General features: G+C 42.9%; 1 protein-coding gene across 2 annotated transcripts in view; it reads right to left on the bottom strand.

The window, feature by feature from the left end:
* The window catches only part of sncaip (synuclein, alpha interacting protein), a 161863-nt gene that overhangs the window by 54205 nt on the left and 81490 nt on the right, over positions 1-26168 (bottom strand). For both annotated transcript variants that reach the window (XM_068029914.1, XM_068029913.1), the window contains 2 exons: positions 23312-23415; positions 3687-3759 (listed from right to left, as the gene is read on the bottom strand). In XM_068029914.1, coding sequence (XP_067886015.1) covers positions 3687-3759; positions 23312-23368 — 130 coding nt within the window. In that variant the 5' untranslated portion in view covers positions 23369-23415. The remainder of the gene's footprint in view (positions 1-3686; positions 3760-23311; positions 23416-26168) is intronic.

The following is a 26168-nucleotide window of genomic DNA, read 5'->3' as shown; positions in this document are numbered from 1 at the left end:
TGTTAGACATTAATTAGCTGCACCTGGGTATAAGTCATAATTTCAAAGTCTGCAGATGACATAAAACTTAGAAATATAGTTAACAGTGAGGGGGATAAAAACAGACTTCAGGACGACATTGGCAAGCTGAAGAAAAGACACGTGGCAAATGAAATTTGATGCAGATAAGTGTGAAGTGATACATTTTTGAAGGAAGAATAAGGAGAGGCATTATAGTCCCCCCTGCTTGAAACAGGATCGTTCCTGCAAACGCAATTTGCCCACTAGACGCAATGGCTGGTATAACATTTGAAACTTTTATGGTCAGCATTATGGTCACGTATTGAATAGCGTTGACGTTAAAACTGATACACTTACAACAAAATGAGAAAATGCAAAATAATAAAGTATTTCTGTAGGAGTAGACATCTGACCAAAAGGTGAAAACAATTAAATTAAATCAACACTAACTTCATTAGCTCATAGTCATTTGCCTATTGGTTGTTTTATTGTGCCATGTTAACTAACCTATGATCTCACAGTATAGCTGGAATCTTGTGGAGGCTCAGTATTTCATGCATGCTATGAAAACTCAGTTTATTTTGCCTGTGTATGTAGCTCTTCCACTTTAAGGAAGGAGTTATTGAAGTAATCACTGAGTAGCTATCAATCCTGTTCTAATTTGATTTAATGTGGCAACAGTGGCTAATGCCAATCTAGTGATTTGCTTATTGCCTGGTTGAACAAAGTAGTGAGTAAGGACAACTATTTCTGCCCAAAACAGAACACTTATAACCAGCAACTTTGAAATTGATGTTAATGCAATTCTTTGGGACGATATAAGCAAATGTCCGTTTTGAACACAGATGTTTTAAGTGGTGTGGACTGTAAAAATGAAACAATTCAATTTTAAAGGAGCGCAGGAACAGAGAGACCCAAAACTTCACATACAAAAATCTTTAAAGCTGGCAGGCTAAGGTATCAGGTTGTTAAAAAAAAAACAATGGGATCCAATAAAGGCATAGCATGCAAAAGCAAGGAAGTTATGGTAAACTTTGATGAATTACTGGTTAGCTTCAGCTGCAGTATTGTGTCGAATTCTTGGCACCAGGCCTTAGGAAGTCTTTCAAGGCTTTGGAAAGGGTGCAGATTAGATATTAGAATGGCAGCAGGGATGAGGGATCTCCAATTATGTGGAGATACTGGGGAAGCTGGGATTATTTTCTTTAGAGCAGCGAAGGTAAAGGGGTGAGGTGTTCAAAATTATGAACTGTCCCGATATATTAGATAGGGTGAACCTGCTTCCACTGCCAGAAAGGTGGGTAACCAGAGCACACAGATTTAAAGGTCACTGGCAAAAGAACCAGGAGTAAATGAGTTTTTTAATGCAGGGCGTTGTTATGGTCTGGAATCCACTGTCTAAAATGGTGGTGGAAGCAGATTCAGCAGTAACTTTGAAAAGGGAATTGGATATATACTTGAAAAGGAAAATTTTGTTGAACTTCGGGAAAGGAGTGGGACTGATTGGATATCTCTTTAAAAGAGTCAGTACAAGAATGATTGGCTAAATGGCCTCCCTACTTCTGTAGTATGATGTTATGAATTTATGAATCTTTTTATATCAACCATCAGCAATATATGCTGACAGGATTTTGGCAGCACAATCCACATGTTAGCATTTGCTAACAAAAAATCATTGTGACTCGGCCCCTCTCCACTCAAACATTTCAAACCTCTCATTACAATAAGTGGAATTTCATGTGAAAGCTGGAACTCTCTCCTTTAGTATTTAGGAGCCTGAATTTCAAGTAACAGCAGCATTCAGGTAGAAGCAACATTGAAGGGGGGCGGGGGGGGGGGGTGGTGTTGAAACAGTGCCTGAAAGGGGTGAGGAGAAATACAGCAGAGTACCAGCTTGAATTGAGTGGCAGGGAAGAAAAGAGGAACACTGGCTTGACAGAGGAACATGTGGCAGTTGAATTGAGCGGATGGGGTGGGCGTGGAGTGAGGAGAGAGAGGAGTGCCAGCATGAAATGGAAAGGAGGAATTGTGTCTCAGTGCAAGGGTGGTGAGTTGGATGGGAGCAATGTCTCTGTGAACTAGATCCAAGCAAGTCGAGTGGCTCGGTGTACTGGGTTCTGCGTAGAAGTGTTGTGTGGGTTGGAGTAAAGTGACTTTTGGAGGCAACTGGCGACTTTTTGTATGTTTGTTGAAAATAAAAATAGCAATTTCTTTCTTTTAAAAAATTGAGATTAACAACCTATTGATCTGTGAAGTGCCCTTGGTGCAAAACAGGCACCAAAACATCCAATATAGCAAACAGGCATATGCAAGAACATTCCCTGCCGAAAGTGCATTGCCCACCATGTTGGTAAAGGCTGAAGTATAAACATCCAGGGCCCAGGCCTGAAACAGGCATTAGGCCATTTTGATATGGGTGTGGGGGGGATTGAGAGCAGCCTACTTCAAGATCCCTTCCTGATATTGGCTGTCCTGAATGCTGCCAGTGCTAAGCTTACTGCATTCACAATAACCAAGTCTATCTGCAACCTTAAAAGGGACCATTGAAGGCTGCCACCAAAAAGGTACTTTGTTTTTTTATAAAATAGTTACCTGAATGTGGAAGCAGGAGGAGCAGCAGTGCTCTTTCAGGCTCCACAGCAGTCATGAAGGCCATTGCCGACCCCTTCCTGATTAATAAGTTATAGATAGAGGCATTGAGTACAAAAGCTGAAGTTATGCTGAACCTTGATAAAAGCTCTGGTTAGGTCCAAACTGGAGTATTGTGTCCAGTTCTGGTCACCACACTTTAGGAAGAATATAAGGGACCTTGACAGGGTACAGAGGAGATTTACCAGAATGGTTCCAGGGATGGGGGATTTTAGTTACAAGGTTAGGTTGTAAAAGTTGGGGGTGTTCTCCTTAGAGCAAAGGAGATCGAGGGGAGATTTAATAGAGGTGTACAAGATTATGAGAGGCTCAGATAAGTTAGACAAGGAATTAACTAATGGTACAAAGACTAGGGGACACAGATTGAAGGTTTTGGGCAAGAAATGTGGGTGAAGATGAGGAAGAGCTTTTTTTTTTTAACGGAGTGGATGGTAATGACCTGGAACTCACTGTCTCAGCTTCCACCACCTTTGTGGGCAATATGACTTCAAAAGAAAATTGGATGGCCACGAAGTAAATAAACTTGCAGGACTACGGGGAGAGTGGGAATGACTGGATTGCTCCATGGAGAGCCGGTATGGACTCGATGGGCCGAATGCCCTCCTTCTGTGCCGTAAATGACTCAATGACTCCAACTCCTCCCCTTCAGCGAAGAATTGGCCCAAAATTTAAATCCCATTCCCGTGCAGCAGGCATCCCTAGCTCACCGGACTAATTTACACGAGGCCCCAGACTGAATATCCCTCAGGCTCAAACTGTCTCAGAGCACAGATTGTTTCCTGTGCCCAGTTTGCACTGGCAGGCTGGCACTAGTTTCAATCTCTGTCTCTTATTTTCTGCTGTTTTAACAATAACTCAGCAGGATAGATCAAGGTCCTGTTCAGAATTGTGAATGCAAATATTTCTTCAATTCTGTTGCAATACATAGGATTATGAACAAAATATTTTACCTTATTAGCTTTTAATTCTAATCAACTACATGCACACATTACAAACTAGGAAAAGCCAAAATAATATAAAACAAGTATATGAAATACCTATTCGGTCTTCATTTTGCACATCAGATCTCTTGTATAGTTCAGGAAGGGCTTTTGCTGAAGAACTTCCAAACTACAGAGACAAAATGTGAAGAAAAATTATAGAGGAACACACATTATATGCACCACCTTTCTCCAGCCTGCTGCAAGAATAGTCTTGCACTGGTTTAGCTGTCCACCACCAGATCTTGATGGACCACTGAAAACACTTTCAGGTCCTGCTGTCATCTGCTAAAACTGTTCACTATTCCAGGATCATCTTGCAATTCAAAGATAACCCCCGGCTTCTTTTATCTACTGCAAACCATCTTCATCAACCCCCGACCCCTGTCCCATCCACTCTCACCTCCAACAATAAGTGCGAGGCGTTCATGGACATCTTTGTCACCAAGACCAAGACCATCCAATCAGCTGCCTCTGCTGTGTCCATCCCTTCCACTAGCCCACATGGCCAAAATTCCTATAATGCTCACCCCTGCTCTGGCCCTGAACTCTCATTTCTCTCCAGCTGCTTTACTATCTCCCCACATGCTCCGTCTGAGCTCACCTTGTCCATGACACCAACCTCCTGTTTCCACGATTCTATTCTGACTAAACAGCCGATCACCCAACTTCCCCTCCTGATCCCCATGTTAGCAGATATTGTAAACGGTTCTCTCTCTTCAGGTGTTGCCCTCTCTCCTTTAAATTCGCCAACACCCCTTTCCTAAAAATAAAACCTTGACCCCACCAAATTGCAAACTACCATCCCATCTCCAAAGTCCTTGCATGTGTTTTCACCTCCCAAACCTGTTCCCATCTTTCCCAGAACTTCAGGTTTGAATCCCTCCAATCAGGTTTCAGCTCCAAACACAGAACTGAAAGAGAGTCATCATCAAATCATAAGTGACATCCAATGTAACAGTGACAAAGACAAATTTTCCCTCCCTGTTCTCGTCAACCTGTCTGCAGCCTTTCACGTGGTTGACCACACCATCCTCCTCCAACACCTCTCCACTGTCATCCGGCTGAGTGGGACTTCTCTCACCTGGTTTCATTCTTATCTAATCGTAGCCAGAGAATCACTTTAATTTATTTATTCGTTCATGGGATGTGGGCATTGCTGGCCAGGCCAGCATTTATTGTCCATCCCTAATTGCCCTTGATAAGGTGCTAGTGCGCTGCCTTCTTGAACTGCTGCAGTCCTTGGGGTGTAGGTACATCCACAGTGCTGTCAGGAAGGGAGTTGCAGGATTTTGACCCAGCGACAGAGAAGGAATGCCGATATAATTCCAAGTCAGGATGGTGGGGGACTTGGAGAGGAACTTGTAGGTGGTGGTGTTCGTCCATGCATCTGCTGCCCTCGACTTTCTAGATGGTAGAGGTCACGGATTTGAAAAGGTGCTGTCGAAGGAGACTTGGCGAGTTGCTGCAGTGCATCTTGTAGATGGTACACACTGCTGCCACTGTGTGTCGGTGGTGGAGGGAGTGAATGTTGAAGGATCTAGATGGGCTGCCAATCAAGCGAGCTGCTTGGTCCTGGATGGTGTCGAGCTTCTTGAGCGTTGTTGGAGCTGCACCCATCCAGGTAAGTGGAGAGTATTCAACCATACTCCTGACTCATGCTTTGTAGATGGTGGACAGGCATTAGGGAGATGGGAAGTGAATTACTCGCTGCAGAATTCCTAGCCTCTGACCGGCACAGTGGCGCAGTGGTTAGCACCGCAGCCTCACAGCTCCAGGGACCCGGGTTCGATTCCGGGTACTGCCTGTGTGGAGTTTGCAAGTTCTCCCTGTGTCTGCGTGGGTTTTCTCCGGGTGCTCCGGTTTCCTCCCACAAGCCAAAAGACTTGCAGGTTGATAGGTAAATTGGCCATTATAAATTGTCACTAGTATAGGTAGGTGGTAGGGAAAATATAGGGACAGGTGGGGATGTTTGGTAGGAATGTGGGATTAGTATAAATGGGTGGTTGATGTTCGGCACAGACTCGGTGGGCCGAAGGGCCTGTTTCAGTGCTGTATCTCTAATCTAATCATAATCTTATCGCCACAGTATTTATGTGGCTGGTTCAGTTCAGTTTTTGGTCAATGGTAACCCCTAGGATGTTGATGCTGGGGGAATTAGCGATGGTAATGCCATTGAACATCAAGGGCAGGTGGTTATATTCTCTCTTGTTGGAGATGGTCATTGCCTAGCACTCGTGTGGCACAAACATTACTTGCCACTTTTCAGCCCAAGCCTGGATGTTGTCCAGGTCTTGCTGCATATGGACATGGGCTGATTCAGTATCTAAGGAGTCATGAATGGTGCTGATCATGAATGGTGCAATCAGCAGTGAACATCCCCACTTCTGACCTTATAATGGAGAGCAGGTCATTGATGAAGCAGCTGAAGATGATTGGGCCCAGGACACTACCCTGAGGAACTCCTGCAGTGATGTCCTGGGACTGAGATGATTGACCTCCAACAACCACAACCATCTTTCTTTGTGCTAGGTATGACTCCAACCAGTGGAGAGTTTCTCCCCGCCCCCCAATTCCCATTGACTCCAGTTTTGCTAGGGCTCCTTGATGCCACAGTCCAAATATTGCCTTGATGTCAAGAGCAGTCACTCTCACCTCACCTCTGGAGTTCAGCTCTTTGGTCCATGTTTGGACCGAGGCTGTAATGAGATCAGGAGCTGAATGGCCCCGACAGAATCCAAACTGAGCATCAGTAGGCAGGTTATTGCTGAGCAAGTGCTACTTGATAGCACTGTCGACAACTCCTTCCAACAGTGGCTGATGATCAGGAGTAGACTGATAATTGGTGACACGGTGGTATTGGCCAGGTTGGATTTCTCCTGCTTTTTGTGCACAGGACATACCTGGGCAATTTTTCACATTGCCGGGTAGATGCCAGTATTATAGCTCTACAGCTTGGCTAGGGGTGTGGCTAGTACTGGAGCACAGGTCTTCAGTACTGTTGCCGAAATGTTGTCAGGGTCCGTAGCCTTTGCAGTATCCAGTGCCTTCAGTCATTTCTCGATAGTGTGGAGTGAATTGAATTGAATTGGCTGAAGACTGGCATCTGTGATTCTGGGGACCTCAGGAAGAGACCAAGATGGATCATCCACTCGGCACTTCTGGCTGAAGAGGGATGCAAATCCTTCAGCCTTGTCTTTTGCACTAACGTGCTGGGCTCCCCCATCACTGAGGATGGGGATGTTCATGGAGCCCCCTCCTCCTGTCAGTTGCTTAATTGTCCACCACCATTCGCGACTGGATGTGACAGGACTGCAGAGCTTAGATCTGATTCGTTGGTTGAGAGATTGCTTAGCCCTTGTCTATTGCACGCTCTTTCGCGTGCAAGTAGTTCTGTGTTCTAGTTTCGCCAGGCTGACGCCTCATTTTGAGGTATGCCTGGTGCTGCTCCTGGCATGCCCTCCTGCACTCTTCATTGAACCAGGGTTGGTCTCCCAGCTTGATGGTAATGCTGGAGTGGGGGATATGCCAGGCCATGAGGTTACAGATTGTGGTTGAATACAATTCTGCTGCTGATGACGGCCCACAGCACCTCATGGATGCCCAGTTTTGAGTTGCTAGATCTGTTCAAAATCTATCCCGTTTAGTCCCATGGTACTGTCACACAACACGATGGTGGGTACCCTCAGTGTGAAGACGGGACGTCATCTCCACAGGATTGAGCGGTGGTCACTCCTACCAATGGATAGATGCACTGCGGCAGGTAGATTGGTGAGGATCAAGTCAAGTAGGTTTTTCCCTCTTATTGGTTCCCTCACCACATGCTGCAGACCCAGTCTAGCAACTATGTCCTTTAGGACTTGGCCAGCACGGTCAGTCGTGGTGCTACTGAGCCACTCTTGGTGATGGACATTGAAGTCCCCGACCCAGAGTACATTTTGTGCCCTTCCTACCAACAGAGCTTCTTCCAATTGGTGTTAAACATGGAGAAGTACTGATTCATCAGCCAAGGGAGCTGGTAGGTGGTAATCAGCAGGAGGTTTCCTTGCCCATGTTTGACTTGATGTCATTAGACTTCATGGGGTCTGGAGTCAATGTTGAGGACTCCCATGTGAAGGAATATAGGTATAATCAGCTTGATTAAGTAGAATTTTGAAACAGGAAAAAGTTAAAGATTGAATAAATGGTTAGTTTCAGAGCTCACTGAAGTTCCCCTTTAAGATGGTAGAGTTAAACATTTCAAGGTCTCTGTTACAATAGAATTGCTGTTACCAGGGACTTGGAAGATAAACACACACATTGAAATATCCTGTGTGACCTCAGCAAGAGGTAGCAATAAAACTTAATTGGTTTATGGGGTTGTTGTTCAGACAGGTAGGTTCTGGAGGTTTCTTTGGAGTGCCATGGAAAGGATCATTAACAATAAATGGAATGTACTCACAGGAACAAGAGAGGTCAAATAAACACAATTATAAACATTTTGACCAGATAAAAGCTCAACTTCAAATTCCAGTAAAACATTAAATTAAAGATATAGATTTTAAAAGGGAACACAGAAAGGTCACATTTAAAAGCAAAAGTCATATGACACCTTAGAAATAGTATAAAAGTACAAGGTTCTGAAGCAAACACTGAGGTGGATTAAATCCTCAACAACGTTTCTCATCCCATGCCTTATTCAGGGATTTAAGGTCCAAGTTTACTTTAAATTTTGATGGATATTCTAAGATAATTTTGTTATAACAATAGCAAGGTTAAACTTTTGGATTCTATGTTAGAAATAAGAATATGTGTTACATCTCTCAGTAATATATGATATTGTGATATACTTATCCACTTAAGAAGTTTATTACAAGTTAACTTTTATATATTTATTAAAGAATTTAATAAATCATTTCATGTAATATTCTGTATACAACTACCCCCTCTCAGTGTCTCTTCAAGTGGAGAGACACATATTGAAGAGAGTTTCCCAGTCCCTTATAATATCTGGGATATTTATGACTTAGCCTTAAAAATATTAGAAATTGGCTATCCGAAATATGGTAAAATTCTCTGATGATTTTCTTTCTTTGAGGGGAAGCTATTGCAATTCTTTGGACCCAAATAAGTGTCTGAGAATTTGTCTGGTTTGAACTTGATTAAGGGAGATGCTTGGGGATATGCTCCTGATTTGGTTTAGTCCCAACAAGGGGTTAAAGTCATAAATCACTTCACCCAAGGCAACTCCCTCCTGACTGTATACTACTGTGCTGCCGGTGGGACAGGACATACCCAGGATGGTGATGGTGGTGGCTGGGACATTGTCTTCAAGATATGATTCTGTGAGTATGATCGTGTCAGGCTGTTGCTTGACCAGTCTGTGGGACAGCTCTCCCAACTCAGGCACAAGCCCCCAGATGTTAGTAAGGAGGACTTTGCAGAGTCAACAGGGCTGGGTTTGCTATCATTTCTGGTGCCTAGATCGATGCCGGGTGGTCCGTCCAGTTTCATTCCTTTTCTTAGACTTTGTAGCGGTTTGATACAACTGAATGGCATGCTGGGCCATTTCAGAGAGCATCCAAAAGTCAACCACACTTGCAATGGCTTCTCTTCCTGCTCCCTCACCTTTACCTCTGGTGTCCCCCAGGATCTATCCTTGGCCCTGTCCTATTTTTCATCTACATGCTGCCTCTTGGCAACATCATCCAAAAGCACAGAGTTAGTTTCACACGTCTGGAGACAAAACTCAGTTCTACCTTACCACCAAGTCTCTCGACTCCTCCACTGTCGTTAAATTATTAGACTCCTCATCTGATATCCAGTACAGGATGATGAGTAGAAATTTCTTCCAATTAAATATTGGAAAGACTGAAGCCATTGTTTTTGGTCCTCACTCCAAACTCCATTCCCTAACTACCGACTCCATCCCTCTCCCTGGCAACAGTCTGAGATTAAGCCAATCTGTTTGCAACCATGTTGTCACATTTGACCCAGAGATGGGCTTCTGACCACATTCATGCCATCATTAATAGTGCCTATTTCCACCTCCCGTAACATCGCCCACCTTCACCCCTGTCTCAGGTCATCAGCTGCAGAAACCCTCATTTGTGCCTTTGTTACCTCTAGACTCGACTATTCCAACACACTCGAGGCTGGTCTTCCACATTCTACTCTCTGTAAACTTGAGGTCATCCAAAACTCTGGTGCCCACGTCTTAACCTGTTTCCCCTGTCACTCCTGTGCTCGCTGACCTACATTGACTCCTAGTCAAGCAATGTCTTGATTTTATAATTCTCATCCTTGTTTTCAAGTCTCTCCATGGCCTTGCCCTAGTTATCTCTAATCTCCTTCAGGCCCACAACCCTCCAAGATATTTGAGCTCCTCTAATTCTAGCCTCTTGTGCATCCCTGATTTTAATCGCTCCACAGAAATCAACTAGTAGCTTACTTTTTCCCCCAAAGGGTACTTATTAGGAACTAGCAACCACAAACTAAATCAATCATTCAAAAAATAAATTCTATGTTTCTTTGGACGGCCATGCTATTTCTTCAGCAAGCCAAATATATTACAAGTACAGCCTGAGCATTTAAATAATTCACAAAAAATCTAGCCGATCTACTGTGGCACTGCACACAGTGGGCTGAATATAGTTGTGCAGGTGGGGCTCCCGACACCAAGCACCCTGCTGCGGCCTTTTGGAGTCCCCGCCCCTGCCGCGATTCTACAGTACTCAGGCAATTAAGTGCCCAGCGCCAGGATCCCCATCCCTTTAAGAACGGGGATGCCGCCTCCAAGAGCTGTGAGCCAATCTGAGGGCCGGCAGTTCAACACTATTGGTAGTGCCAGTGGGAGCAGTGACCACTGCCGGAACTGCATCAGGCCTAATGCTGGAGAGCCAGAGTTGAGGAAAGTGAGTGTGGGGCGTGGACGATGAGTGCGGGGGCAGGGGGCGTTGTTGTGTCACGCAAGTTGTGTTGTTTGCCAGCAGGGGCCCTCCATGGGCCAACAGATTGTCCATGGAGGAGGGCCCCCCTCCCTACCCAAGCCTGCAAGTAGGTCGCTTTGTTTCAGTGGGCAACCTCCCTGCTTAGGGAGGCCCACTTCCTCCCCGCTTAATTTCAATGGTGGCAGGAAGAGGGCCTTAATCGGCTAATAATGGGCCACTTAAGGGCCTCAATTGGACTCTGGGCATGATGATAGTCTTTGGCTTTTCCTGCCCCCCAACTTTATTGCGCTGCAACAGGAAGGCATCGGTCCTCCACCCTCCCTCCTCAACTCTGTGCCCCTCTGCCTCCTAGCCAGTTTCCAGGGGGCCCATTAAATCCAGCCCAGTGACTTAAGACCAAGCGTAGTTATCAAGTGAAACGGAGTTGGGGATAATTGGACCGGGGTGCATTGATGTATTCAGCTCCCATTTTAATGCCATATAATCTGTCCTTATTTTTATATATCTGATTTTGTATTATTTATAGTTAAATAGCAAAATTGATGGCAAGTTGAGAAAGAGAAGTAAAGTTGATTGAAGCATATAGTAATACAGAACCAAGCTGGGAGATGCAGAACTGAAGCACTACAGCAGCACCACTGGTAGGAAGTCCTAATTACAACGTGACAAGTTCACAGTTTCCATGACAAATGTCAATTGTAAATAAGAACTTAAAATGGAAAATGTTTGCACACAAGTATGACAAAAGTGCAGGAAGTAAAGTTTATATATTGGAAGTGCACGGAGAGACATTTTGAATTTATTATGTGGATGCTTTAAAATTACCCATAGAATTATGCCAAATCCTGATGGGAGTTTTGATCTAGAAGCCAGTCTTCCTGGGAATGGAGTGTTACTTCTTTCTTGAACTGGATCTTCTCTCCCAAAATGTTTTAGATCTCTCGTCTGATCCATCAGACCTTTATGACTATGTGACCGCCAAATGTTTAGCAGTCTGACTGCTATCTCACCCAGCTCCAAAAGATAGTATCTGTTGGTGTTTTTGCTGTTAAAATGGTACAAGGGACAGTTTACCAATTATTTGTTCAGTGTTGGTGAAGGTGGTGATAATTAAAATAAATTTAAAAATTGAAATAGCATTTTGCTTATGTTTATACCGTCTTGACTTTTCAACTTCCATTATTTTTATTTTATTCCTATTCATTTAACTGTATATTTCTAACTAATATAACATACATTAACTCCGTTAAACATATTTTAAGTGCAAAACATTCCCTTCACCTGATTTTTTTTTTTAGGGCTTCTGGGTGTAACTGCCAGTTTGAAAGGAAGGGGGAAGAAACATTGGTAACACTAGCTGCTCACTGACTGAAAAAAATGATCCAGGTTAGTCCATTGCCAAAGCACAAAGACTGACCTAGTCTTGTGTTATGGCCAGGTGAGGAGGGAGTCTCAGGCTCCCCTCTTGCTCTTCCTCTTATTTGACCGCAACAGGGTTTATTCCTTTTAAACAGTGACTGTGCTTACCACCTCTGTGAGTGAATTACCTTTTTCCTTTACTGTGATCTTGAAAGAAGCAATCGGACAGGCTTTCTTGAGTTTAAACAAGAAAAAGGTAAGTTTATTATACTTAATCTAAACCAGATTTAAAATAATAAAAAATAAGCTCCACGCTCATATGAGAATCTCACACACACACAAATAGATTACAGAGGGAAAAATAAATTTGGTGGTTAGATTAAAGTCCAGAATAAATGGAACTCATGGAGTCAGTGAATGATGATCAGGTAGTCTTCCAGCTGAAGCTGTACTCGAGGTCCTCAGCTGGTCAAAGTGCACTTTGTGGTTGGCTTGCTTTGCTCAGGGTTTTCTTGAAGGCACACTGGTAGGTAGCTATCTTCCCCTGGTCTCTGGCCGTAATAGTCTGTCAGCTTAGAGGGTTCACAGTCACAAATGGTTTTCAAAGTTGATGTTTTCTGGAGAGTGAGCAAGAGCGAGAGGGAAGCACGCAGCCTTCTCTGCTGCTGCACACTCAGTTACTCCTCGTCTTCTGTGAGTGTAACAAAAATCAATTTTTTCAGAGATGGACAGACGGTCACATGGTTCTCTTAATTCCCTTTGTTTTTAATGAGACACTGGGATTGTCAGTGTTTACCCTCTGGAGGGACATCTCCACTTATGAATACCTTAAGATAGCTTTGACTATCCCACTAACGAGAATGATCTGCATAATCTACTCAGTTAGCCAAAGCATTGTTCTGGCTGGGCTTCTTGTTAGACTTTTGTCTGCAGTTCAATCTCCTGGTATTTCAGATGCAAACTGCATTGGCAATTTTGGCTGCTAGTTTTTTTTTTTTAAAGTTAACGGCAGAATTTTACCCATTAAAAGTCTAATATAAGTTTCCAACTGATGAAATTAATATTTCTTATTTGGCACATGGGGTGACACTTGTAATTTTTGATCAACTTATAAGCATTAGAAAGCCTAATGCAGAAAGTGTTGTCTTGTGATACCTGTTGCAAGAATGTTTCACATGAGGTTTGCAACCCATGAACAGTATTTGATAAGATTGAAATTATTGTGTCAGCGCAGTAAAGGTTTTTAACTTTTGTATAAATTTTAGTGTCTTTTTAAGTAATAATGAATATCTCGCCACACATACATTTTTATGTACTGACTGCAGAGTATAAGCTTTATATACTTTAATAAATGAAACCTAGACATACAGGTCGAATTGTACACCGCCCCAGCAGGTCAGATGGTGGCGTGGGGTCGGCGTAAAATTGAGTGGGAGGCTCCGGCCAACTTTACAGCAGTCGGTTGGGGGGGGGGGGGGGGGGGGGGGGAAATGGCCCGCCCACCCGAGGCCAATCAAGGCCCTTAAGAGGCCACTTAAGGGCCATTGCCCGCCTCCACGGGTATTTTACCTGTGGCAAGTGGGCGTGCTGGGGACGTGAAGGGCCGCTCAGCGATAGCTGCCGGCCTTTCTGCGCGCCATGGCAGTCGGGCACACTACCACCCTGGCCTCACCAGGGCACGACCTATCCCCCTGGTGAGGCATGCCCAACTAACCTTCCCTCCTGGCACCATGACGTCAGCTGGGCTGCAGTCCCAGAAGTGGCCACCGCTCAAGCGGGTGGAAGTCCCGCCTTGGGATAATTAAAGCCGGGGGACCCGTAAAATGCAGGACGGATCCCCGGGCTAAGCGGAAGCGGGTTCGCCAGCGAATTCCCATCCGCCCAAGGTAAAATCCAGCCCATAGTTTGGGAAGACATTTTTAGATCACAACTTCTATAAACAACAGACAAAAAATACACTAAGTGTTATGAAAGTGCCACTGTGTTTTCAAAGGGGGCCATGTAAAGGCCACTTGACTTTGAAACTGTCCCTGGAAATGTTTGTTTGTTTTTTTTTTTTAAAAGGGGCACTGAGTGGTCTTGTGAGGAAATCAAGTCTTTCCGGGAAATCACCTGACTTCCAGCAACAAGAAGCTTTTCCGGAAAGCCATCTGACTTCCAGCTCAAGTCCATTGTATCAACCTATCTCATCTCCTGTCTTTGAAGGAAAGCCTGCTAAATTAATTCTTAACAGTGCCTGAAAAGAACTGTTCTAAAAGATACCATTGACCTGTCTATGTGTACTCGGAGGCCAGACTGTATGCCAGTTTTGGAACACAACATATCTCATCTGCTGTTTCTTCAAGAGTGAGCCAGTATTCAGCCCAAGTGTTTTTTCCCCCGCTTTTTTGTAAAAAGAGCTCTAAAACGCAAATCCTTTTATTTTTCCGGTTAACAGGTGTATGTGTGTGTGAGAGTGTGTGAGGGGCCAAGGTAAAAAGGGAACTTTCATATTTCAATCTGAGTTTACGATTTGCTTCATTACTGGTTAAAGACTTGTTGTATAATAAACTTATAATTTTGTTGTACAAAGAAACCTGGTTGGTGTGTTTTATTCTGGGATAAAAATAGAGTCTATGATTGACCGTATCGGTATGGTAAGCGTGAAAAAAATTAAATATATGTTGTGACCTGTGAAGTGGAACTAGAATAAACAGTGCACTCCTCCCGCCTCATCATAACATAAGCCTTTGAATTAGAATCCATTTACCACTCATTCAGCAATCCATATTAAATAAAAACATACTTTACAAATTGTTTCAGTATCTATTGCCATGTTCATAGTACTAAACTTGAACTGAAATGAACTCATCACTTGGCTTCTGCTTCACACCATGAATATTGAAAATGCAAAAAGGCTGACTTCAACAAAATCACATTTCCAAAACTTGAGAAGATTTCTTCTTCTCGCTATCATAAACTGCTGTGGCATTGAAAGTACAGTTGGTGTTAAACAGAGTGCTTCATGCTCCTCTCTATACTTGAATTGGAGTGGTTTTAGGGCAATTTACTGGTGCTGTAGCTTCCACATAAACTATCTAATCTAGGAAAAGAGATATATAATATAAACTAAATGCATATACTTATGTATCAGCAAATTGCACGTGTACACTATTGTGGCTGAGTGTTTTATAATTTTTTTTTGTTTCTCTATATTTTAACAGCTCAGTGAATTTAGGGTTTCTATGAATACAAAGAACAAAGACAAAGAACAAAGATAATTACAGCACAGGAACAGGCCCTTCGGCCCTCCAAGCCTGCGCCGATCCAGATCCTCTCTCTAAACATGTCGCCTATTTTCTAAGGGTCTGTATCTCTTTTCTTCCTGCCCATTCATGTATCTGTCTAGATACATCTTAAAAGACGCTATCGTGCCCGCGTCTACCACCTCCGCTGGCAATGCGTTCCAGGTGCCCACCACCCTCTGCGTAAAGAACTTTCCACGCATATCCCCCCCAAACTTTTCCCCTTTCACTTTGAACTCGTGTCCTCTAGTAATTGAATCCCCCACTCTGGGAAAAAGCCTCTTGCTATCCACCCTGTCTATACCTCTCATGATTTTGTACACCTCAATCAGGTCCCCCCTCAACCTCCGTCTTTCTAATGAAAATAATCCTAATCTACTCAACCTCTCTTCATAGCTAGCGCCCTCCATACCAGGCAACATCCTGGTGAACCTCCTCTGCACCCTCTCCAAAGCATCCACATCCTTTTGATAATGTGGCGACCAGAACTGTACGCAGTATTCCAAATGTGGCCGAACCAAAGTCCTATGCAACTGTAACATGACCTGCCAACTCTTGTACTCAATGCCCCGTCCGATGAAGGAAAGCATGCCGTATGCCTTCTTGACCACTCTATTTACCTGCGTTGCCACCTTCAGGGAACAGTGGACCTGAACACCCAAATCTCTCTGGACATCAATTTTCCCCATGACTTTTCCATTTACTGTATAGTTCACTCTTGAATTGGATCTTCCAAAATGCATCACCTCGCATTTGCCCTGATTGAACTCCATCTGCCATTTCTCTGCCCAACTCTCCAATCTATCTATATTCTGCTGTATTCTCAGACAGTCCCCTTCACTATCTGCTACTCCACCAATCTTAGTGTCGTCTGCAAACTTGCTAATCAGACCACCTATACTTTCCTCCAAATCATTAATGTATATCACAAACAGTGGTCCCAGCACGGATCCCTGTGGAACACCACTGGTCACACGTCTCCATTTTGAGAAACTCCCTTCTACTGCTACTCTCTGTCTCCTGTTGCCCAGCCAGTTCTTTATCCATCTAGCTAGTACACCTTGGACCCCAAGCGCCTTCACTTTCTCCATCAGCCTGCCATGGGGAACCTTATCAAACGCCTTACTGAAGTCCATGTATATGACATCGACAGCCCTTCCCTCATCAATCAACTTTGTCACTTCCTCAAAGAATTCTATTAAGTTGGTAAGACATGACCTTCCCTGCTCAAAACCATGTTGCCTATCACTGATGAGCCCATTTTCTTCCAAATGGGAATAGATCCTATCCCTCAGTATCTTCTCCAGCAGCTTCCCTACCACTGATGTCAGGCTCACCGGTCTATAATTACCTGGATTATCCCTGCTACCCTTCTTAAACAAGGGGACAACATTAGCAATTCTCCAGTCCTCCGGGACCTCACCCGTGTTTAAGGATGCTGCAAAGATATCTGTTAAGGCCCCAGCTATTTCCTCTCTCGCTTCCCTCAGTAACCTGGGATAGATCCCATCCGGACCTGGGGACTTGTCCACCTTAATGCCCTTTAGAATACCCAACACTTCCTCCCTCCTTATGCCGACTTGACCTAGAGTAATCAAACATCTGTTCCTAACCTCAACATCCGTCATGTCCCTCTCCTCGGTGAATACCGATGCAAAGTACTCGTTTAGAATCTCACCCATTTTCTCTGAGTCCAAGCATAACATTCCTCCTTTGTCCTTTAGTGGGCCAATCCTTTCTCTAGTTACCCTCTTTCTCCTTATATATGAATATAAGGCTTTGGGATTTTCCTTAACCCTGTTTGCTAAAGATATTTCATGACCCCTTTTAGCCCTCTTAATTCCTCGTTTCAGATTGGTCCTACATTCCCGATATTCTTTCAAAGCTTCGTCTTTCATCAGCCGCCTAGACCTTATGTATGCTTCCTTTTTCCTCTTAGCTAGTCTCACAATTTCACCTGTCATCCATGGTTCCCTAATCTTGCCATTTCTATCCCTCATTTTCACAGGAACATGTCTCTCCTGCACGCTAATCAACCTCTCTTTAAAAGCCTCCCACATATCACATGTGGATTTACCTTCAAACAGCTGCTCCCAATCTACATTTCCCAGCTCCTGCCGAATATTGGTATAGTTGGCCTTCCCCCAATTTAGCACTCTTCCTTTAGGACCACTCTCGTCTTTGTCCATGAGTATTTTAAAGCTTACGGAATTGTGATCACTATTCCCAAAGTAGTCCCCTACTGAAACTTCAACAACCTGGCCGGGCTCATTCCCCAACACCAGGTCCAGTATGGCCCCTTCCCGAGTTGGACTATTTACATACTGCTCTAGAAAACCCTCCTGGATGCTCCTTACAAATTCTGCTCCATCTGGACCTCTAACACTAAGCGAATCCCAGTCAATGTTGGGAAAATTAAAATCTCCTATCACCACCACCCTGTTGCTCCTACATCTTTCCATAATCTGTTTACATATTTGTACCTCTATCTCACGCTCGCTGTTGGGAGGCCTGTAGTACAGCCCCAACATTGTTACCGCACCCTTCCTATTTCTGAGTTCTGTCCATATTGCCTCACTGCTCGAGTCCTCCATAGTGCCCTCCTTCAGCACAGCTGTGATATCCTCTTTGACCAGTAATGCAACTCCTCCACCCCTTTTACCTCCCTCTCTATCCCGCCTGAAGCATCGATATCCTGGGATATTTAGTTGCCAATCATGCCCTTCCCTCAACCAAGTCTCAGTATTAGCAATAACATCATACTCCCAGGTACTAATCTAAGCCCTAAGTTCATCTGCCTTACCTACTACACTTCTTGCATTAAAACAAATGCACCTCAGACCACCAGTCCCTTTATATTCATCATCTGCTCCCTGCCTGCTCTATTATAAACAATATAAATTTCTGGATGCCTGCAGGTAAGTGGATTGATTTTATGTAGTATTAAAAACTGAATGATTAGATAAAATTTCAAGTTTTGAGTACTAATGTCCAAACAATTTTGTATAAAATTTGACTGATTGCATTTATTGGTTCAAAAAACCTATACAATAGAAGTGAATTTGAAGTAAGTTTGAATTCTCAAGATAATTGCGTATCAAACCCAAGCAAAACGAAGGAAGAATGCAACTTTCAATAGGCCCATTTAGGGGATTTACAGTGGTGGCCAAAATTTGCTCATTAGAAAAAAAATCTCATGATTGCAAGAGCATTAAACTACCATCCACTGTTATAATAATCCCCAGTCAGGAATTTGAGTTGAGGAAAAGTTATAGCAATATCAAGTTGAGGCAGTTGAAGATACAAGATTATGAAGAGGATTGACAAAATATTTAGAAAAATATTTACAGCAGAAAGTTAGAAGGATACTAAGAAAGTGCGGAGGAATGAAAGACTATATGGATATCTCTTTCACAAAGCAGGCATAGGCATGCTGGGAGAAATCTTATGACCCATGCAAATTAATTATTATGGCTTAGCATTCAAATAACATAGGACAAATTTAAAAATAGTAAGTTAGAAGCAAAAGGGAAGTCAGGAAGAACTTTGAAAAAAAAAATAACAGCACAATTATCCGTGAAAGTCACTGAAGCAATATCAATAGTTTGAAGAGCAAGTGGAAAGAGAAGGAACTGAGGGATAGGCAATAAAAGGAAGACAGATGGGATAAAAACCTGGTATGCCGATGTCCTCTCGTCCTTTGCCTAATTAGTAGACCTTAGCTAAGCTACAGTCTTGTAACTGAAAATGTAATCATTTGAGAATATCACAGGCCATTGAGACAAGATTTGGGTTTACTTGAATTTATAATAAGTACTCTAAATAAAAGGGAGGGTGATAATTGTAAAAGCTTTTAATTTTCAATGTAAACTATTCTGGTTATTCTAAATTAAAATGGATCAGAGAAAGGAACATTCCAAAACAAAATCCAACTATGTAGCCAAGGCATTATAATATATTTAGAGCAGTATTCATTTTTCAAACTTTATAATTGTAATTTTTTTTTATATAGCAAAAATGGAAAGATCCAAAAATAGAAATACCAATCCAAGCAATACACCAAATAAACCAGTGCATTATAATGTATACAAAAAAATTACGCAAATATGTTGTGAGGTCACAAACACTAAGTAATGAATTGCCCAAGAATGTCAATCAACACTTACTAAAGGGTTTCCAGTCACCTACAAATTCTGATTCAGAAAAGCCAGCAAGGTCCAAATATTCTATTATCAGAAATTATTTTATCGAGTCACACTAAATCTTTACAGTGGTCCACCTATTAGTATCTGCAGCAAGAGCTCATCCCCAACCAATGTAAAAGAATAAAGGAACTACAAAACTACAGGAAAAGGGGCAGCAATGTATTTATTTAATGATTACTATTTATTGTGCCAGTTTTAAATTGAAAGTAGTGACATTTGACAGGTTGATGTGCATGACAAGAATGGAATGATGGGCAAGCCAGATTTAATACAGGATCAGCTTTGATAGATGACTGCATTTTGAACAAGTTAAAAAGTTCAAAAGGATAGGCAATAAAAAAGGTGAGTATTGGAATGTTGGAATTATGCCAAAGCGTGAATAAGGGTTTCATTGGTAGAGGGAGGCCGAGATGAACAATCTTGCAGTGGTGGTGGGGAGACAATGAGGAGTATGAATTTCAGTGGAGGGGGAAACTTAATGCCAAAGTTGCATAGTTTTCAACCTAAGCAGATGACAAGAGATGGGATTGACATCAGTGGTAAGGCTGCAGAGTTTATAGCAGGCACTGTAAACAATCACTCAGTGAAGGAAATTGCAATTTCTCCACAACAAGATGTCAGGCAGTCTGAGAACATGGAAATGTTACTGGGGTTGGGAGAAGTGGCAGGGAGATAGAACTGGAAGCCATCAGCATGCAGATGGAAGCTGGCCTAGTTTCTGTGTTTTAATGTTGCTAAGAAACAGCATACGGATAAAGAAACGTTGCAAAGATAGATCTTTGGGGGACACGGAGGTAACTGTACAGGGGTGGTAAGAAATCATTGTTGGAGGTTGTTGACTTTTTCCAATCAGGCAGGAATGAAACCACACAAGGGCACTTTCTTGGAGATGGGCAACAGTGGAAGAAGATGGCACAATCATAGAGTCTTTATGGCTCAAAAAGGTAGCCACTGGGCCCATTGAATCGACTAGGTTGATTGCAGTTTCTTTATTGTGCAAATACCTAGTGACAAACAAAGCATGCAGCTGTAAAAATAACACTCTTCGCACATCTGACCATTCGAGTTGTAAAATGTAAAACGGCAGCACTGATGAATCTAATGACTGACTGATCAGAAGTTTTTTTTTAAGGTTTGGAAGTAGCTGCCCATTAAATGAGTATGTTTCAGAAATTATGAATTGAGGCATGCTGCTTCTTAAAGAAAATAATCAAAAAATTTTAATTCTCCATCTTCACCAGTTTTTGCAACATGAAGCAATAGTGGGAGGAATGGGGTTTGCAAAGTTTGTGCAAAAAATAGCTTAGCAATAAAATGGTAGCTTACAGAAGATTGGAGTACCTGAATATTCAACAGGATCAGATTGAATATATACAAGCTTAAGGAAATTAGGGCACAAATTGTTACTTAAATCGCATGCAGCTCATTAACAACAAGGATTGTAGCAGAATATCAGAAATTAGCTTAATGTATTCATTTTTAAAAAATGATCATGAGCAGAATAATGGAATGCAAAGCTCAACAACCACGGTAGGTAAATACTGAATGTTATTATGAAGGAAGCCAATCAAGCACATTTTAGACAAGCAAAGCCATTAAATTCAATTCAAGACAGATTTACGAAAAGCAAGTAATTCTGAACAATTTACTAGAATTCATTAGCTACAAGAATCTTGTGCTCATTTCCAGTTGGCTGCATTTGCTGACAACGCAACCACAAGGTGTGCTATACCACCACATGCGCAAATGCAGCCTCATCCACTTAAACGTCACTGTCTGCGACGTTTAGGCAGCTGCCAGGATTAAAAGATGGCGTTGCTCAATTTATCACAGAAAAACAAGTTCAACCCATGACAGCACACAATGTACATGTTTGAAACACAGAAAACATTGCACTATTTAAAGTCTCAGGCAGAAGGACAGCACCTCTGGCAATGCTGCACCACCCCCCCCCCCCCCCATCCCTCCAGACACTTTCTAGCCCACGTGTCGCACTGCTTCCCGCCTCGGTCACTCGCTCCTACATAGCACCCAAAGCAGGGATGCGGCCCGCGGCCTAGAGCTAGCGTCTGGAAGGATGGGGGGGAGGGGGAAGCGAGTGGCTGGAGAACTGGTTGGGGGGGGGGGGGGGGGAGAAGCAAGGGGCGAGCGGCCCGGAGTGAGTGGCAGAGGGTGGGGCGGAAAAGAGAGTGTTTTTCTTCCATGGCACGCACCAATTAGTCCTGGCAAGGCAAGACATATGCTGTGCATGCGCAGCATCTTACAGCGCAGGAGACAGTTTGCGCAGCTTGGAGCGCTCTTATGATGTCAGTGGCCATATGCGTTGTCAGCAGTCACTGTTTCCAGTTTTATTTAAGCCAAATTAAATGTCGACATTATTTATCCATCATGCAAAAAGAATACACAAGTCCATTTATGATATCAAATCAGACAACCTGTGGACCACGCCAGACATGTAAACCTATAACACTGTCACTGACACATTACACACTAGAGTTCACCCGCTGTTTCAATGCAATTTCACTCCAGAACCCAGTTTAGGGCTGTTTCACAATTCACTCTTGGCCTCTGTTCACAGCTTTCCTGTTGTTGCTAAAGATTTCTGCAAATTATGGAATTGAGGCCCTGATATTTACTCGAGGCCATGTAAAGAGCGGAGGCAGAATTTCCAGACGGGAAACCTGGTAGTATGATTTTTCCCAGACATCCTGCTGAAATTAACTGCAGGCCATCTTTTACATTTTCTGAACAAGTTTCCACCCAACAGGCATACTGAGTAATAACAGGGGAAAATCTGAGATTGCAGGATGCAGATCAGAGGCAGAGAGCTGCAGATCATGGTGGAGGGGGAGAAAGAAAAGAGTCGGAGACCATACTGGGGTGAAGTCAGTGGTCTTGGGACTGTAAACACATTAGTTTTTCCTGAGCACACACAGGCACACACAAGCCAAAGAGACTTTGGGTAAACAGAATGTTCTGAGCACGGTAATGCAAAAACAGCTGCAAAAAGATCGCAGCTATTTCGAAAAAAGCAATGCACTAATGGGAGGAATTATTTCACGGTTATGATATAGTTCCCCTTCAAAACTAATGTATTTATTGTACTGGAGCAATTAACATAATAATCTAAATACATATGTCTATGCTTACTACTCTAGGTAGAAACTCTTTGCTTCATGCAAGCTAAGGGATCTTTTACAGTTAAGGTTAAAGGCAGCAATTTGTCCCTCATTAGCATGAACAAGAGCTTAAAAAAATGATTACTGATTAGAAAGCCCAAGGCAAATTCGTCCTTCGATTACCAAATGACTATATTTGGCAATCTAAAATACCACCACCAGAGAGTACAATTGCTCTTCCAGCTTTTGTGGAAAGAACAGAACATGCATTGACATGTCACAAATTTTCCATGAAAATTTGACATTTGACCAACATCTTATGCATTTGGATACAAATGGCAAATACAGACCATGATCTTATAAATTTGAAAAAAGTGAAACTTTGGGGAATACTGTTTTTATACTACCTGGATGGTGTTGAGTTTCCCTGTGGATATGCTCTCCAAGACATATAATAAAACAAGGCTACTTTTAAAAATTGAAGCTGTCATTAATGCCTTTTGCAGATCCTGAAATATTATGGCTTTTATATTTATTTTGTTAATTTGGCAGTTTTACTTAATCCAACAGGAAGGAGATGTGAATAATAAATGAATTCTGCAGGTTTTAAGTACATTTGAGGAAAAGATAGCTGCATGCAAATAATGACATCATTTTCTCTGCCAAAATTAATAAAAACTATAACAAGTTTGCAAGTCCAACCTCAACGTCAAAGTACTTTTGACAATTCAGTATTTTATTAAAACAGGATAAAAATTACAAAGAATAGTAATAAACATTACTTACAGTGATATCATCACTAAAATCTATTGCATCCAAATCCAAATACTCAGGAGTATCCATTGTTCATCAAAGCACATTTTGGGTAACTGCTTACCAAGTACAACATCCTGGAAATATAAAATTTACACTGTAAGAACACAATTACAGATACAAACTGATCTTTTAACTCTTTCCAAGATTTCATGCAACCCAAAAATTACACCTGAATTAAGTTACAAGCAAGAAAAGGCAGACAATTCTAAACCTGGTTCCAAGCATAATGAATTCCAGGTTATTTAAGGGATGACCATTGGCCAGGACACAAAAGAACTTCCCTGCTCGCCAAAAAAGTGCAACTGGATCCTATACGTCCAACTGAACAGATAGATGGAGCTGGATGTCATGTCTCTTCCAAAGACATTATACATCTGTTATGGGTTATAAAAGCTCTGCTTGTTGTTGCTTAAAAGATGGCTACAAAACTTTAATAAATGAAGGCAAATCTAACTTTTACTTACCAAACACAACTTTCCCCCTTTGGAAAATAAATTCACACTTCAAATTAGGCTTATATGGTCAGTATTTTTAATAGTTAGGTGACCAACGGAGTCAATAGTATGTTAAGTTATAAAATATTCTGCAATGCTAAAGACGGTACTTTGCCATTCAAACACAAAATATTAGAACATAATAGGAGCTGGAGTAGGATATTCGGCCCTTTAAGCCTGTTCCTCCATTCAATAAGATCATGGCTGATCTTTTACCACAACTCCACCATACTACACAATCCCCATATCCCTCCATTCCCTTACTATCCAAGTATGTATCGACCGGTCTTGAATATACTCAACGACTGAGCATCCACAGCTCTCTGGGGTACACAATTCCAAAAAATCAATCTTTTGAGCGAAGAAATGTATCCTTATCTCAGTTCTAAATGGCTGACCCCTTATTCTGAGACTGTGACCCCCTAGTTCTAGACTCCCCAGCCAGGGGAAACATCTTACCAGCATCAACCCTGATAAACTTAAGAATTTTAGGAGTTTCAATTAGATCGCCTCATTCTTCTACACTCTAGGGGATATAGGCCTACTTTACACAATCTCTCCTCATTCCAGGAACCAGCCGATTGCACTCCAAGGCAAGTATATCCTTCCGTAGGTGGAGACCAAAACTGTAAACAGCACAACAGGTGTGGTCCCACCAAAGCCCTATAAAGCTGCAGTAAAACTTATTTACTCTTATACTCCAATCCCTTATTAAAAGGCTACCATTTGCTTTCCCAATTGCTTGTGCACCTATATGTTATCTTTGTGATTTTTGTACAATACCACCCAGGTTCCTCACAATTTAAAATAAAATTCTGCTTTTCTATTTTTCCTACCAAAGTATATAACTTCACACTTCTTCACACTATATTCTATCTACCATGTTCTTACCCAATCACTTTATCTATCCATATCCCTCATATCACCTCATTCCTGGACAATATGAAAGGCACAATTCAACATGGCGGCACCTCATCAGATCCCTTTCCTATCCTGAGTGGCGTGAAACAGGGCTGTGTTCTCGCACCCACACTTTTGGGGATTTTCTTCTCCCTGCTGCTCTCACATGCGTTCAAGTCTTCTGAAGGAGTTTTCCTCCACACAAGATCTGGGGGCAGGTTATTCAACCTTTCCAAACTACGGAAAGTCATCAGGGAACTCCTCTTTGCTGACGATGCTGCTTTAACATCTCACACTGAAGAGTGCCTGCAGAGTCTCATCGACAGGTTTGCGGCTGCCTGCAATGAATTTGGCCTAACCATCAGCCTCAAGAAAACGAACATCATGGGGCAGGATGTCAGAAATGCTCCATCCATCAATATTGGCGACCACGCTCTGGAAGTGGTTCAAGAGTTCACCTACCTACGCTCAACTATCACCTGTAACCTGTCTCCAGATACAAAAATCAACAAGCACATGGGAAAGGCTTCCACTGTTATGTCCAGACTGGCCAAGAGAGTGTGGGAAAATGGCGCACTGACACGGAACACAAAGGTCCGAGTGTATCAAGCCTGTGTCCTCAGTACCTTGTTCTATGGCAGCGAGGCCTGGACAACGTATGTCAGCCAAGAGCGACGTCTCAATTCATTCCATCTTCGCTGCCTCCGGAGAATCCTTGGCATCAGGTGGCAGGACCATATCTCCAACACAGAAGTGCTCGAGGCGGCCAACATCCCCAGCTTATACACACTACTGAGTCAGCGGCGCTGGAGAAGGCTTGGCCATGTGAGCCGCATGGAAGATGGCAGGATCCCCAAAGATACATTGTACAGCGAGCTCGCCACTGGTATCAGACCCACCGGCCGTCCATGTCTCTGCTTCAAAGACGGCTGCAAACGCGACATGAAGTCCTGTGACATTGATCACAAGTCGTGGGAGTCAGTTGCCAGCGTTCGCCAGAGCTGGCGGGCAGTCATGAAGGCGGGGCTAAAGTGTGGCGAGTCAAAGAGACTTAGCAGTTGGCAGGAAAAAAGACAAAAGCACAAGGGGAAAGCCAACTGTGCAACAGCCCCGACAATCAAATTTTTCTGCAGCACCTGTGGAAGAGCCTGTCACTCTAGAATTGGCCTTTATAGCCACTCCAGGCGCTGCTCCACAAAACACTGACCACCTCCAGGCGCTTACCCATTGTCTCCCGAGACAAGGAGGCCAAAGAAGAACTTTATCTATCCATATCCCTCTGCAGCCTCTTTGTCGCCTAACAGCTTATTTTCCCACCTAACTTTGTATTATCAGCACACTTGGATATGTTACACTCAGTCCCTTCATCCATGTCATTGATATAAATGGTCAACAGTTGAGGCCCAAGCTCTGATTCTTGCAGTACTCCACCA

This window comes from Heterodontus francisci, chromosome 4 (genome assembly GCF_036365525.1).
Source record: "Heterodontus francisci isolate sHetFra1 chromosome 4, sHetFra1.hap1, whole genome shotgun sequence".
In the NCBI taxonomy this organism is placed as follows: Eukaryota; Metazoa; Chordata; class Chondrichthyes; order Heterodontiformes; family Heterodontidae; genus Heterodontus; species Heterodontus francisci.
Note: the sequence above shows the minus strand (reverse complement) of the source record. Positions and strands in the feature narration are given on the sequence as shown.